This window comes from Euprymna scolopes, chromosome 30 (genome assembly GCF_053919585.1).
Source record: "Euprymna scolopes isolate OS-2025 chromosome 30, ASM5391958v1, whole genome shotgun sequence".
Lineage (NCBI taxonomy): Eukaryota > Metazoa > Mollusca > Cephalopoda > Sepiida > Sepiolidae > Euprymna > Euprymna scolopes.
In genome coordinates this window covers 84,179,093-84,194,893 of record NC_136511.1, presented here as the reverse complement: position 1 = coordinate 84,194,893, position 15,801 = coordinate 84,179,093, and the positions used below count along the sequence as shown (strand labels likewise).

General features: G+C 32.9%; 1 protein-coding gene across 5 annotated transcripts in view; it reads left to right on the top strand.

Moving 5' to 3' along the window:
- Window positions 1-15,560, top strand: part of LOC145254869 (steroidogenic factor 1-like) — a 377,291-nt gene extending 361,731 nt beyond the window's left edge. For 4 of the 5 annotated variants that reach the window (XM_080113739.1, XM_080113741.1, XM_080113740.1 and 1 more), the window contains 3 exons: window positions 634-1,097; window positions 3,438-3,690; window positions 14,981-15,388. In XM_080113739.1, the coding sequence (XP_079969865.1) occupies window positions 634-1,097; window positions 3,438-3,690; window positions 14,981-15,255 (992 nt within the window). In that variant the 3' untranslated portion in view covers window positions 15,256-15,388. Of the gene's footprint in view, window positions 1-633; window positions 1,098-3,437; window positions 3,691-14,980 lie in introns of all 5 variants that reach the window. The other variant, XM_080113737.1, reaches the window with a different exon arrangement.
- The last annotated feature ends 241 nt before the right edge of the window (window positions 15,561-15,801 follow it).

Below are 15,801 nucleotides of genomic sequence, written 5' to 3'. Positions count from 1 at the left end.
AATAAAGGTTATTATTCTTGCATAGAAGTAAAGAGATATATTATTTTGTCATCTGCTTTACAAACATGTTTGTGGTGTATACAGGCACATATGTAAATTAGATGGTAATGCTGAAAAAAGTTACTCTTTCTCTAAAGAAATGAAAGATATTAAGAAATATTGGAGAGTATTTGAATCCACTTGGAGAAAAATAGATTGCTTAGTGTGTTATAAATTACAACTAATTTAAAACAGAATTTCTTTTAAACATAATTCAATCCAAGAAATAATTTTTATTTTAGTATTTATTTTCTGTTATTTCTTTTTATTCATAGTTTTTTCTTTATGGAAATTGCTTCAGACAAGGTATGAGGCCACTTGATATAAGGAATAAAAAAAAAAAATACACTTCAAGGTCAAAGACTAACCAACCATAAATATATGCATAGATTCCAACTCGGAAAGCAGTAATTCTTCCCCTTTGTCAGAAATATCGCTCATGGAATGTGAGAACTAACTAAAGGACAAAATAATGAGTTACAAAGTTGTCAAAAATAAAAGTATGTAAGAAAAAGCCTTAAATAAACAGATTTTACTGGATTGTAATTATTTAAAATTTGTTTACAATGAACTAACTTCTGTTTTTATTTTTAGCAATCCGTGTTGATCGTACCCGTGGCGGACGAAGTTCCTATGATGGTTGCTCACCGCATGGCAGGGCTCGAGAAAGACACACAGACAAGCGGAAATTTCAAAAATTAAATATATCCAAGTTGGGTGCTAGTCAGCCAACCCAACAACAGCAGCATTCCGTGGTGACCATTCCAGGTGTTCCGCTCGAAGCAGCGGGTCAAAATAAGGCCAGTCAACTTGTGGCCATTCTCAGTCGGAAAAACAATTCCATGGGAAACATTTTCTCTGAAGACAAGAAACCATTTGTCCCCCAACTCCTCACAGACATTATGAATTTAGAATCGTTCTTGTGTGATGATGAACTATCGATTGACATTTTACCGAGAGATCCGAGCAGTTACACATCTCTTATGCAAATTACTGAAGTTCGTCTCTACAAAATCGTACGCTGGGCACGGAACTTGGCGCAGTTTACTTCTATATCCGTGAGTATTACACTTCTAAACACAAATTCTTCATCCGGTTTTGTTGTTCAGGGCTCTATGGACAAATTTATGTTCAGTTGACCTTTGACAACTAAATATTTTCGTTTCCTAGCCAAACCCAAAAGTTACTAGCCAAACCCACATAATTTTTAGAATATGACATCTTCGTTTTGTGATGAGTATGTACATCATGAAGATTTTTCTACATTTTTTGATATTTGTAATTCTAAATATGCACTGAATTTTATGTTGAGGCTTGAATTCGAATTTTCTCAGGTGTTTTTGAATATCCTTCATTAAAAAAAAGTATATTGTTCTATTGAATTTTTATTGTTCAAATAATTTGACTTTGCTTGTTTTATTAAAAAAAACAGGTTCAAAATACAATTTGCACTCAGTAATGAGCTTTGGAAGCAATTGAAGCACATGTTCCCACACAGAAATTCTATAGCAAGCCCTACTCTCCCTAATGGTTTACTTTTACTTGTGCAGCATGTGTATTGCAGATTCAACCAACATAAGTCCGGTTCAAACAGATAGAGATATATAGAAGCTAGAAGTAATTATAAAAGAGAAATAGCGACAGCTAAGACAGAATACACTAAAACCACCAGAAAACGCATCGAAGCACAGAAATTAGGAACCCATGATTTTTGGAAAATCTACAACAGTGTAGTAAATAATGAGCAGTCAACGATTCCCCCACTATCAAACAATCCTGAGGTTGTTTGCACAGCAACCGAGAAGGCTAACCTACTTGCCAGTCCGTTTGCCTCAAACTCCACATTGGACCCATCCCATGAAAATCACCCCTTCTCAGGTACATGGTATCAGAAAAAACCTAGAGACCTCAAAAGCATGTGGACCCGATCTCATCCCGGCTGTGCTATTAAAAAGCTGCTCCACTGAGGTTGCTCCAGTTCTCTCCAAACTTTTCAACAAATGCCTTAACAAATCTTGCTTTCCTGACTGCTGGAAAACCACTTCTGTGGTACCAGTTTTTAAGAATTCTGGCGAAGGAACTGACCCATTAAATTATCGCCCCATTAGCCTTCTCCCGCTTTTCGCCAAAATATTTGAGTCCTTAATTAATCAAGCTCTAGTCCATCACCTTGTAGCTGCTAAACTCCTGACTGAAAAACAATATGGATTTAGGCAAGCCCGTTCCACAGCAGATATCCTGACTGTAATCTCTGAATGTATATACCATTTACTAGACAAAACAGGGTAGCCCTCGATATATCTAAAGCTTTTGATAGGGTATGGCACGATGGTCTTCTAAGGAAAATTAGATCATATGGTATCACTAGAAGAATACATAATAATTAAATCCTTCTTAAGAGAAAAATCCATGTTGTCCTTGATGGTCGTACATCCAAACAACATGATATAAATGCGAGAGTACCTCAGGGGTCTATCCTTGAGCCTTTATTATTCCTGATATTCATAAATGACCTCCCTAATAAAATTGTTTCTGAGATGGGTATATTTGCTGATGACACCACTCTCTTAAACAGCCACAAGGGGACAACAAATGAACACATATCTAAGGAAATGGCAAAAACACTAGAGGATGACCTCAAATCTGTTGTGGTATGGGGACAAAAATGGATGGTCACTTCAATAATTACAAGAAACCTTTTCTACCACCAATAGCAATGGCCAAGAACACATTACCCGAAAGTACTTCCTTTAAACTCCTCAGTCTAACGTTTACAGGGAACATCCATCTTATCATGACTAGATCATTATATTGGCAAAGCGATTGCAAATCAGAAATGTGTCTCACTACCAGATTCTGTGCAAAGTTCCATTATTATTATTATTGAAACTTATTTGAATTGTCAGAAGAAGAAATATATTTTCATTTTCTCCCATGGTGGGATGATGTGATGCAAGGGTCAGAAAGTGGGATTTACTTCTATGTCTGTGAGTATCATGCTAGAGGAAAAGCACTCTGGCCTGCAAAAAATTTGGGGATTTTCATAACTTTCTCTCTTTCACTCTCTCTCTCTCTCTCTCTCTCTCTCTCTCTCTCTCTCTATATATATATATATATATATATATATATATATATATATATATATATATATATATATATAAAGAAATGTACAAAATTCTGAAGATGAAGTCTTACTTCGAAATATATTAATTTTAAACAAATAAATATTGTTTATCCTTCATAATATTGCATTGTGATTTGGCTTTCAAACGTTTCTAATGCATACATATTCATAATATATATATATATATATAGAGAGAGAGAGAGAGAGAAAGATATTTTTACTGTTATTTAAATAATTTTTCTCTCTATATTTTCCATCCCTTTGTCTCTTTCAGACCGATGATCAGATTCTCCTTCTTCAAAACTGCTGGTCCGATCTCCTCTTACTGGAATGTTGTTATCGCTCCAAAGAAAAGCCAACAGAAATACGCCTTGCCCAAGGCAACACAATCTCAGTCGAAGTGGCAAATTCTCTCGGCATGGGGAGTGTTGTATCCATGGTGGTTGAGTTGGCAGAGCAGTTGAATCGCCTAAAAGTGGATTTGTATGAATTTGTAGGCCTCAAAGTCCTAGTACTCATAACTCCAGGTAAGTTAGAAATTAACAAAACGATTCAACCATAACGTGACACTATTATCAGGAAATCTCAGATGAGATTTATACTCTTGTGATATATTATATTGCTTTTGATAAAAACTAATATCAATAATAATAATAATAATAATATAGTCGGCTAATGTACTTCCTAACGTGTAGCACTATCAGAAGCGGTGACAAGGCAAATCAGTTCCTTCACTTTTTTCTCTCACGCCTATATCTCCCCTGTACATGTATTCTTTATTTATTTTATTACGTTTTTCCTTTCGTTTTTATTTAATAATCATTGAAAGTTTTTTCAGTCTTATTTTAATTAAGAATTATTGAAATTATTTTTTTTTTTTTTGAAGAATTATTGAAAACACATAAGATTTTTTAAAAGTAATTAACTATTTAAAAGTACAAATAAACACTAATTCTGTAATTTTTATCTTTTTATACTTTTGTTAATTTTTATTGTATACCTTTCAATAATGTTCTTTTCTTTTTATTTATATATATATATATATATATATATATATATATATATATATATATATATATATATATATAAATAAGGGGGTAGTCACCAACAATGTGTATTTTTTAACATTATTTTATTATTCCGTGTCTTGGGTTTTCATTGAGAATTATGTTTAGATCATTGTAATAATATTTTTAAATCATTGAAATCGTTTTTAACGCGTTTCAGACGTTCTGTGAAGTGTCCTCATCAGAAATTATTTTCAAATGTGTTGGAAATGTAAAAATAGCATTTTCCTAGTTTATTTGAAGTGTTTCCAAGGGGTGGAAGCGTGTAAGTGTCTACTATTCATTGGAATGTTCAATTTTTATTACTCTTTTATATATATATATATATATATATATATATATATTTATTTCAATAAATCACTTCACAATAGCAATACCAGACACCATAACGTTCAGCACTGGAAAAAGCATGCGCTGCTACTTAATTTAAGACTCATAGTTTTTAAATCAGTAATAAGTACATTTCTCCTACGTCCATTGAAATAAAACTAATATAACTGGATTCACAATAAAATTTACTTTAAAATAGTATTTTAATATTTTTGTTGTGATTTGTATATTTGAAGAAATCACTATTTATATCCGACTATTAACGATGAAACGTGCCAGCATAGCATGTCCACTCGCAGTAGATGACTTTTTGCAAAGAAGCGGTCGGGGTGTGTTCACATAAATACTCGAAACAGAAGTTGTACACATCGGCGACGTTTCTAATTGTTTTAGCGAATTACAGAAAAGAATCATCTTTGCTACGGGATTTGAACACAACACGTACGTCTTTCCAGTCAAAAGTTAGAATATCTCAAAGTTGACACTTTGTAGTACAAAAATAAGTAAAGATATAAACTATAATATATATGGATATAAAGCTATTTAATAGCGAATATATTAATTTCTTTTGTCCAAAAATTTGAAAAGAATTGGATAAAAACTTTGCATGCACGAGTAGATAAAGGTAGTGACGAACGCATAAATATGAGAATTTTTGTGTGTCGAGATTTGCACAAAAAAATCTGTAAACAAATCGTTTGTCAACTAACTCATGAAGATAAAGTATTAATTTTATTTTTGTTATTATTTAGAAAACATAAATTTTTAAGATACTACTACAGTTTATCGCCAAAAATGGAGACGCCATTTTTGGGGGGCACCAGTCGTCAAAATCAGAGAGAGAAAACTGTAACCAAAGCATGAAATAAATAACAAAAAAAAAAAAAATTAAACTAGATAATGATTACTTCCGGAAAGAACTAATTACTACGTGCCCCAGCATAGTATAAACACCTCCAACCTCTCCATGTTAAGAACAGCTTTCAAGATTAAGGGGTGGAGGATTTTATTCTGAAAGCTGTTCTTAACATGGGGAGGTTGGGGGGGTGTTTATACTATGCTTAATAATTAGTTTAATTTTTGTTATTTATTTCATGCTTTGATCATAGTTTAAAATACTGATTTTGATGACAGGTGCCCCCCAAAAAATGGCGTCTTCATTTGCAGGAATAAACTGTAGTAGTAATATTTTTAATTATGGACAGGAAAAGAATATTTAAAAATAAAAAAATAACTGACAATCAACATTGTTCTTGGTTTTCGAGTCGCAAATAAAACATCTCAAAGTTAACGCTTTGTAATACAAAGCTAAGTAAAGATAGAAACTGTGTTTGAACGCTATTTAATAGCGAATATATTAATTTCTTTTATCCTAAAATTTGAAAAGAATTGGATGAAAAAAACTTTTGTATGAGTAGATAAGTGACAACCGCACATAAACCTTATGCTATAATTATAAGTAAAATCAATTTTATCACATCATGTCTTTCGATTTTAATTGGTTAAATGACAGACTGACTTATCTCCCCTGCTTTATTTCTACCCTTATTAATGGCAATTCTGAAAAATATAAGACTGATTTTTATTTTTAATCAAAAGTTAAAATTGATCTTTTAGTCAAGCATTCTTTTTCTAATTTTTGGTGAGGATACTTACAAGTATTTCTTCATATGTATGTCAAATGCGTTTTTTACTTGTGACCAATGCTATATAAAAACCCATTAAAAAAATTTTTTTAATACACTTTTTAAGTAAGGTATAACACAGCGACCTAAAAAGAAAACGGTTGCTTGTTTGAGTTTTATTCAAAAACTGAAACTGGGAGGAATCTTTACTCCACATATAAAAATAATTTTTCATATTAAACAACAAAGTCCATCTTTTTAAACATTTCTGTCTAAAATCTGACTGAGAATGGTTCAATAAACATAATAAATTACAGATTTCACACGTACAAGAATTGGCTATTAACCGATGCTTAGCAATCCATTAAATCATTTCGAAATTGTCAGACAGCTTCATGACAAGTTTGAATATTATTATTTCTTCAGTCCGCATGAAATCGTTGTCATAAAACATCATTTACAAGACTTTTTGGATGCATTCTAAGAACTTAGCAGCCATTTTTTTCTGAATCGCTGTGTCTATACATCATCCACTTATTATATATTTGTGTGTCATCTGATCTCTCGTGATGTGACCCTCTTAAATTTTATTCCCCAAAGTTTTTTTTTCATCATACATCCTGTTGTTACATGTTTGCTGCTTGTCTGAATTTTCTAGTGTGATAGAAAATAGCAAACAACTGTCTTCGTTGTCGGATCTTGATTATTGATGATTAAAGCATGAAAACATGTTTTGAAATTTTTTATATGATGATTGATAATTTGCGTTATTTGGATTACTGTTCTCATCTTGAATGCTATTCTCACATCTTGGCCCATGTCATCTCCAACCTTCTTAAGGTGTATCTTGTTGAACTCTGAAGTCTGTACAGAAATTCGAACAGACCCCATTATTTAATCCACAGAGGTAGTTTATTCGTGTTCTATCAGCCATAATCAGATAATTGTATTCTTGCTATAGTTCAGACTGAGGATTAAACTTGTAATCTCCAGATGACTATGACTCAAAACTGATTATTTATAACTTAGTACTTTTATCTGTTGCCCCATGAAGTCCATGTGGACAATTCTGAAGGTTGAAGGTTCAATCTTCAGTACAAGTGATACTATAAATACAACTAAGAATTGCTTAAGATTCTGCAATGGCTCACAGTATGAAGGTAAGCTGGATTTAATAAATGGCTTTGTTTGAAATTCTGTATAGATTTTTGAATTCAACAAGATGCATCTGAAGAAGGTCAAAGGTTACATCAGTCAAATTTAATAACACTGGCCTACATGTTTTGACAAGCTTCTGGGCTTGATCTTTACTCCTGATCTTAAATGGAATATGTACATCAATTCTGTTGCCAAGGCCGCTGGAAAAATGGTGGGATCCTTCTATCGATCCAGTAGATATCTCACTGCTGATGCAATTCTCTATCTATATAAGAGCCAGGTACGTCCAAGGATGGAGTACTGTTGCCGCATCTGGTCAGAAGCTGCTAGAGAGAACTTGTCCTGCCTTGATAGAGTTCAAAATAGACTTTGTAGCCTCGTAGGAGATGTCCTTTTCTCTTCCCTGCAACCTCTATCTCACACAAGAGATGTTGTGAGCTTGTCTCTGTGTTATATACTGGGTGGTATGACAGTGACGTCTATTCTGTTTTGTTGTTGTTCGTCTTACGAAGAGTCTTAGTGTTTCATCTAGCCAAGGTACATTCTATTACATTAACACCAAGCCTGTAATTTAACTATCAGAGATTTTTGAATATTTCGATAGAAAGATAGTTTGTTTTACATTTATACACATATGCTTGTTGTAAGCGTCTCTGATTGGAATTACCCTGTTCATTTATCAATGAATAACGAGACACTTTTATAAACAAAACTTGGTTTATTTATCAAACATTCATATTTACACAATGCAGCGGTGGAGTGAAGAGGTGGTTGGTAGGAGAGGGTGTAGGTGGGAGAGGGTGTGGTTGCAAACGTGACAGGCAGTTTATCGTCGTCTGTCCTCGTTCCTCTCTTCGCGTCTTTCTCTGTTTTTTGTTTATCATTTCTCTTTTATGGATTTTCGACATCGTAACCCATTAACCAATTTACGTCATCGACCCATATTCTGACCCTCTCGGTGTTTGCTTTTGGTCTTACCTGCGGCCGAATTACGTCATCTCATTCCCCGGTTTCATTTTTGTCGGTCAGGGTTTAAGTTCATTTGAACTTTGCTCCATTCAACGGCCTGACCTATAAAACAACTTGCGTCATAGGACCAGGTCATCCAATTCCAGGTTCCATTTTTGATGGCCCGGATTACAAGTTCATTCACACCTTTCCTCTCCCTAACGTTTTCATGGCAAGCGCTCGACTGTGCTTCAATCTATGGTTCTCCCTCGCCAAACTTTCACAAGAAACGCTTGTCTAGCTGAAAACACTATCAATAATTCCCCCCACTCTTTATCTGGGCCTAAACCTAAACGTAGATTCCATGAACAAAGCTTCTTTCTTAGAACTGCACGCCTGCGGAATTATCTTCCGTTTTCCTGCTTTCCAGCTGGCTACAATATGGTTGTCTTCAAGTCCAACTAAACAAGTTCTTGATGAGCCGTTCCACTTGTTAACAAATTTACCGAATTTCCATTACTAACGATTACTATATTGTCCAATTGACTACTGTACACTCTTAACCCTTATCCTCGAGTGGTTTCTGAGCCTTAATAAGTGCTTATGCCTATGTAAAAAAAAAAAAACACATTTAATACTTGTACCAACTACATAATCATTTTACCAGTCATCATGCCTGTGAAAGCTAATTTCCTTAGATAAAAATTTTCCACATATATTTTAAAAATGGAAAGAAAAAAAACATCACATATTTAAATTTTTGTCCTCTCATATTCGGTGACAGTTGTTTCTGTTAATAGTGCCTTAGTTTATTTGTACCTATTTACAATGCCTCCCCATGGGACAGAGTTAGACACCAGGGTCGTTTTTTAACGTGGAGAAAAGGTACAAAAATAAAAATTGTCTCACTGAAAGAGAACGAGAAATGGAAGTGCCGCATCTGAAGAACAGATACTACACTTTGATCTTGGCGATAAGGTTGTAGCACAAGGGAGATTGTTTCTACAAAGTGGATGGTGTAAGGGAGGCAATCCATAGCTTTCATATCTTGTCAGAATACAAATTAATAGGGCTATGACAAGAGAATATTCTTTTCATTGTTTTGACTCTCGAGTATATATCTGACTCAATTAATTGAGAACCACATTACTCTACCTAAAAACATATACGATATTAACTAATATATACTTGAGTGTCAAAATAATGAAAAGAATATTCTCTTGTCATAGCCCTACAAATTAGACGAGACACTTTTTTTTTCTAAATAAAGTCAATTGATTTCTATTACAAATGAACAAACATTTGTCAAATTGATGATCCAACCACCTTCTTCCAGAGCTCCATAATCAACCTGTTAAATAAGAATTGAGAATGCCAATTCTGTTTTGCCGCCTAATTTCGAATCTCGGTTTTTCAGATGAAAATATTCTCTTGTTGATTGCTTTTGGACCTACTGACATCACAGACAAAGGAATTTTCTATCCAAAATAAATTTTTTAAAAAATCTATTTACTAATGTCCAAGTTTCCAAAGTGCACTTTGGCTAAATAAAAATCTTGATTGTGCTCTAAGTTTGAACAAGATCAGGTCCTACTGTAACACTGGAAATATATGTGAAAATGTTGAATATTTATACGATACTAAAACTTTAATAATTCTGCTTGCTTACTTGTTTGCACATTCAATGTATTAGCTGGTGATAGAATGTGGAAATGAGAGGAGAAGTGTTTGAAGGAGGAGATAAAGTGAGAGGAAGTAGTGAAAAGAGCGGAATAGAGGTAGTTATAATAGCAGTATAAGAGAAAAGTAAGATATGAATAAGGAATCTACATGTAAGCCGTGTATATCTCAGTCACCATACCAACAAGTATTTTAGTTGGCTGACATAAATATAGTTATGTGCAGCAATAATCTCAGTCTTTTGGATAGGTGCAAAGTTTAGTATCTGTTCTAATACTATACTTTATCTGTTCTGTTCTCTGTTAGTCAAGAAGGATTTCTCCATCACTAAGTCAATTTTTTTTGTTCCAATCCATTGCATATTTTAGTTTGAGTTTAATGTTCGACACAAGAATGACAACATCAGATCAAACTTTTAAAAATTATCTTTGTATCTTTGCATTGCATTTTAGGTGATCAGGTGATACTATCCTTTAAAAAAAGCAGGTGGAATGTGATCAGCTACATACAAACATGAAATTGCCTTAGCATATTATATTGTTTTGAATGATATACAAATGCCCATGAAGGGTGTAAAGAAACAAAAGAAAAAGAGAAATATCTCAAACATTAAAAAAAAAAATAATGAACTCTCAAAATGGCTACCAAATTTTTTGACTAATTACGTATAATTGTCCAAGCAGTTACATGGCAAATGACTGCACTTCATTAATTTAATTTTTGCAGAATTCTTTTTAATAAACGCTGTTTTATTTTGTTCTTTGTTAATTAATTTTTGAAAAGTGAAAATAAATAAAATCCACAAAAAATAGTATCTGCAAAAATTAGTAAATCTGTACTATTATATAAAAGAAAAATTTTTTGTGTGTGCATGAATTTGTTCCTTATGGGCTCCTAAACAGCTTGGCCGATTTTTATGACATTGCACATGAAGGTACTTTATGTGCCTGGCAGTATTCATGGGTTTTTATCAGAATGTCTTCAATAAGTATGGGTAATGAATTATCGAAATAATCCAATGAAAGAAGGAACAGATGATTTTGACCAAAGTTAACACCTTACACAACCTAACATCACAAGTGCATTTTAGAAGTTTTATTACCACACAAGCTGAAAGGCCTGACATATAAAATCAACAGTAGGTACGCTGATATCACATGGGAGCATTCAAAATGGATGTTTTGTTTAGAGCACAATTGAAATATGATACTTGACTTTTGCATTTTAAACTTTAATTCAAGCCATTATATATAAAAAATGATTTTATAAAATAATCAGAAGGTTCTTTACAGTGCAATGTAGACTACAATGTATTGTAGACTGTCATTGCGGAGAGACATGGGAAGCTTCCTCCCGCTCCACCACTATGGGTCCCCAACTAGAGCAGGCAATTAATCAATTTGATTGAAAAATGGACGATTTCACCGATTTCGATGACAAAAAAATTATGGGAGTGTGGAACATTTGTTGGTCATCATTCAATCCCAGGCAACGTCGGATCTCCATGCTAGTAAATCAATATTTGTAAATAAAAAGTAACAAAAATAAAAGATTAATTTGCCCTGATTTGGAAAATCAGACATAAGTAGTCTGCAAAGTTTAGCAAACATTTTTGGAAGTGCTAAACCCTCCAATATAACCAAATTTTTCTGTATTTTCTTGCTTTTGTTTTTAAACTTAATTGCCTGGAGACTTAGAAAAGTAATTGCTTGACATTATTGCCAGCTATTAACCCAACTGGCCGGGAAGCACTTCCAATTAACTAACCATAATGATACGTCTGTTTGCCAAAAAGACTTAAGACTCTTGTTAATTTTATAACTACCTAGTTTTATGCCTTCAGAAAAGAAGCCAAAGTTTTGTAAATGAGGAACAATGGAGAGGGTCACATGTCAAAGCAAATGCCTTTGAAGTGAATCGTGTCATCGCGACTCATCTGTGCGTGTTTTGATTCTTTTCACTTGTAACATTTTCAATCGCAAAAGTCTTTATACATGCGTGTGAGTGTTTGTACGTGTTGCTTTTTTATTCACTTCATCGTCATTTTTCTTTGCTGCATTTTATGAGTGGCCACTGATCGTTTTGTTTGTTTAACTAAGACGAATAAATCTCTTTTCATGAAGAAAGACATAAAGGAGATGTTTGCTGAGTTTTCTTCAAGGTTTTATTTGAATGGAATGGATTTAAGAGAAACTAATTTTATTTTGGCTAAGTGTTAACTCCTTAAACTTAACTTTCTTACTTAACGAACAGACATCAAAGTAACAGTCACCTTAGATTATTCTACATTATTAGCCGTGGTTCATTCAAATGGCTTCCACTGAGAGACTCATCTGAAAGCTTTTATTTTCTCTCATTCAAAAAACATGTTGTCATTTGTCAGCATGTAACTGTTTTATTTATGATGTTTGACCTCTGCCCTTTGCTTCAACTTTACATCACTCATCTCTGGGAACGATTCTGTTTGCAGATTAAGGTTATCATGACATGCACTAAATGTGACCCTTGTCAAAATTCATACTAGCTAGTTTAACAGCCATTGATTTAGGATTCCTAATATCTAACACATTGATATATCAATATTCATAAAATTATCTGATATATAAAAAAAAAATTTTTTTTTACTACAGTATAAGTTCTCAGAAATCAGGGGTCCCATTCCTAGGGCTAACAATTGAATACAAAATGAGATAAATAGATATCTAACTGTTCAATCCAGATTCTTCTCTATTTCTTAAGATGATAAGTTTGTAAGATAGTGTAGAACACTAATTTTCTTCTCCCTAATTGACTGCTTAACTGATTAATGGCATTCTGCATCTAGTCTAGTGCACCGAAGCATCTGCTATGGTTATAAAGTCGAAGCTGGAGTTAGCTTTCCAGATGCAGACCTAGGCGAGTAATAAGGAGACCTACATTTGCCTAGTTACCAGGGTCCTACTTCTTGGCATTGCAAACAAAGTCCGACAGAAAGGCAAGCCAATATGGTCGAAACTGACGCAGCTGTAGGAGTTGCCGGAAAGGTGTTGCAGTGCTTTGCCATCCAGTTTGAATTGTATAGTGAAAATTGATGGTTGTATGGTTTTATAGTGAAAATTAATGGTTGTATGATTGTATAGTGAAAATTAATGGTTGTATGATTGTATTGTGAAAATTAAATCCTTAAGTGAATCTTCTTAAAAAGTGTCGCCACTTAACTAAGTTATAATTTATTTTTGTGTGTTTTTTGGTTTGACCAGATTCCAGAACAAGAATGCATCTGGTCTGGTTGGGTACATTGCTTCGTGCTGTTACTTTTTTTTTTTTTTTTTTTTTTTTTTAAATCGCTCATACAAGGTATGAAGCCACTTGATGTAAGGAATTAAAAAAAAATTCTTTATGATCAAAAACTTGTCAACAATAAGTATTAGATGGATAAATTCTGACCCAGAAAATAGAAATTCTTCCCTCTTGGTCAGAAACATCACTCATGGAATGTGAAAATTAAAGGACAAAATAGGGGAACTATGAGTAATATCATTAGAAAAATGTGCAATAATTCTTTATATGAGCCAGTGCATATTATTCACTCCTTGTTTCACTGCCATCTTTGATTGAACTGAAAAGAGGGCTGCTTTCACAATCAGAATCCCTGGTTCTTGGAATAAACTTCCAAGTAATAAATGCATCAACAGTGCAACTAAATTGTTGCATTGTTGATGCATTTAAAGGTAAATTTGACACGTGTTGAACTACTGTATTGGCTTCTCTGTAAATTTCTTCCACATTTTCACTACATGAATTAACAGCTTTACATTAACAAAATCAGTTGTTGTTTTATAACAATTTGGTTTAATTAATTTAATTACTAAACGATATAATTATTTGAATTTTAGAACCCTATCAAAAATAAAAGAAATAATTTGGCAAAAACAAAGTAAACAGCATAGTATAGTAAAAAAAAAAAGAAAAATGAAAGTAAATTATACCCAACCACACACCCCGAACAATTCTAGATAGCGTATTCTTTTGTGGACTGTTATCTCCATCTTCATTGTTGTTGTTGTGCTGAAAAAACAACTATGAAGATGAGGATAACAGTCTGCAAAAGAAAAATGAATATATAAATTATGAAGCCTCATCTCCAAGGATTTCAAAATAAAAATAATAGATAATTCTAGGTAAGTTCATCTTTTTATACAAGGTGGGTTATAAATACTGTTGCAAAATAAAACTTTATTGCAAACCCAATTACAGAAAATGATTAGCAAATACTAAAGGAACAATACTATACTATCCTGGTTACTTTATTTTTTTGCTTACCAAATTTTTCTTTTCATAGGATTTTAAAAATTAAATTATGGTATTTAATCATTAATTTCATTGAACAAAATTCTTATGAATTGTTTTTTACTTTTTTATTTTTATTTTCTTTCCAGTGCCTTTCCTCTTACAATTATTTATAGACAAAATATATTTTTATTTTAAATAAGTTTTTGTTTTTTTTTAAATATTAGATTTAATTCCTCCTACCACCGCCAGTAATTATCACTGTTTTAAAAGATCAGTCTGATCTAATGATGCTATCTCTTAAGATTGTATGAATTTAAAATTTTGGACTGTATTTAGTTTAAAAAATATATATAGCATGCCTTTTATAGAAGGAACAATTGAATGAGAAATATGTAATTACTTTTTGTTTCTTTAATTTTGTGTCAGCTTTTTCTCCTCTTCAAAACTGTCTAATAATTACGTTACAATTACTTAGAACCAATTAGAATTATCAGTGTTTTTTGGGGAGGTTTTCTTCTTTGTTTTTCCCCCTCCATTACTCTGTCCAGTGGTGAATGCTGGTGGTGGAACTAAGAGTGACAGTATCGTCTTAGCCACCAAAATTGTGTTATCACCCTTATTGGGCAGCTGATGAGGATAGGGTAAAACATGTACATTCGCACGTAGGTTAAAAAAAAAAAAAATTCTCGAGTGGAGATTCTCATACCATCAAAATTTCAATCTATTTATCTTTTCAGATGTGAAAGGTTTGAAAAATCCTGAGAAAACTCGCGAACACCAAGAGAAACTGTGTGAGGCCCTCGACATGTACACGAGCAGTCATTATCCGCAGCATCCAAACAAATTTGGTGAGATGATTCTCACACTACCAACGCTGTCTCGAATTAGTATCAAAGGGAAAGAACTCATCACTGACTCTCAGCTCAAAAACATTTCTTCCTATGGACTTTTGTATGAACTGCTGAAAGGCGAAAACGCCATCAAAGATCCAAGCGGCACAAGTAGTGCCTGAAATTATACACTAACACTAATTTAACTCCAAGATCATTAGCAAAACAAAACAATGATAAATCTATAATTGACAGCACCTTCAATTTCACAGATTTCTTTCTTTTTTTTTGTAAACCAATTATAATTAGACTTACAAACTAATTATTTAAAAGTTAATATTATTTTTTAGAAAGATGTTTATTTTCTAAATTAAGAATAATGCTGAATGATCACCCAGTAGTGTTAGGAGAGACAGGTAACCATTTTTTTTTTAATCAAAGAAGGACTGAGTATACAATAGTATATTACCTTACTGCTCCCACCCTGAAAAAATGTGCCAACATTTTAGCTTCAATGGTCCCTAAATGGGTCAGAAATGAGTGATCATTTTCTATTAAATAGGAAAGTGAATTTTTCTAAAAAGAGAAAAGACATTGTTTTTTGTTTTTGTTTTTTTTTTAAAATAATAATTAGTGGTCAGTTAAAAAGTCTAATTATAGAAAGTTGAAAAACCATTCTACAAGTGAAATTGAAGAGTTTATCAATTATACATCTATCTGCAAACACA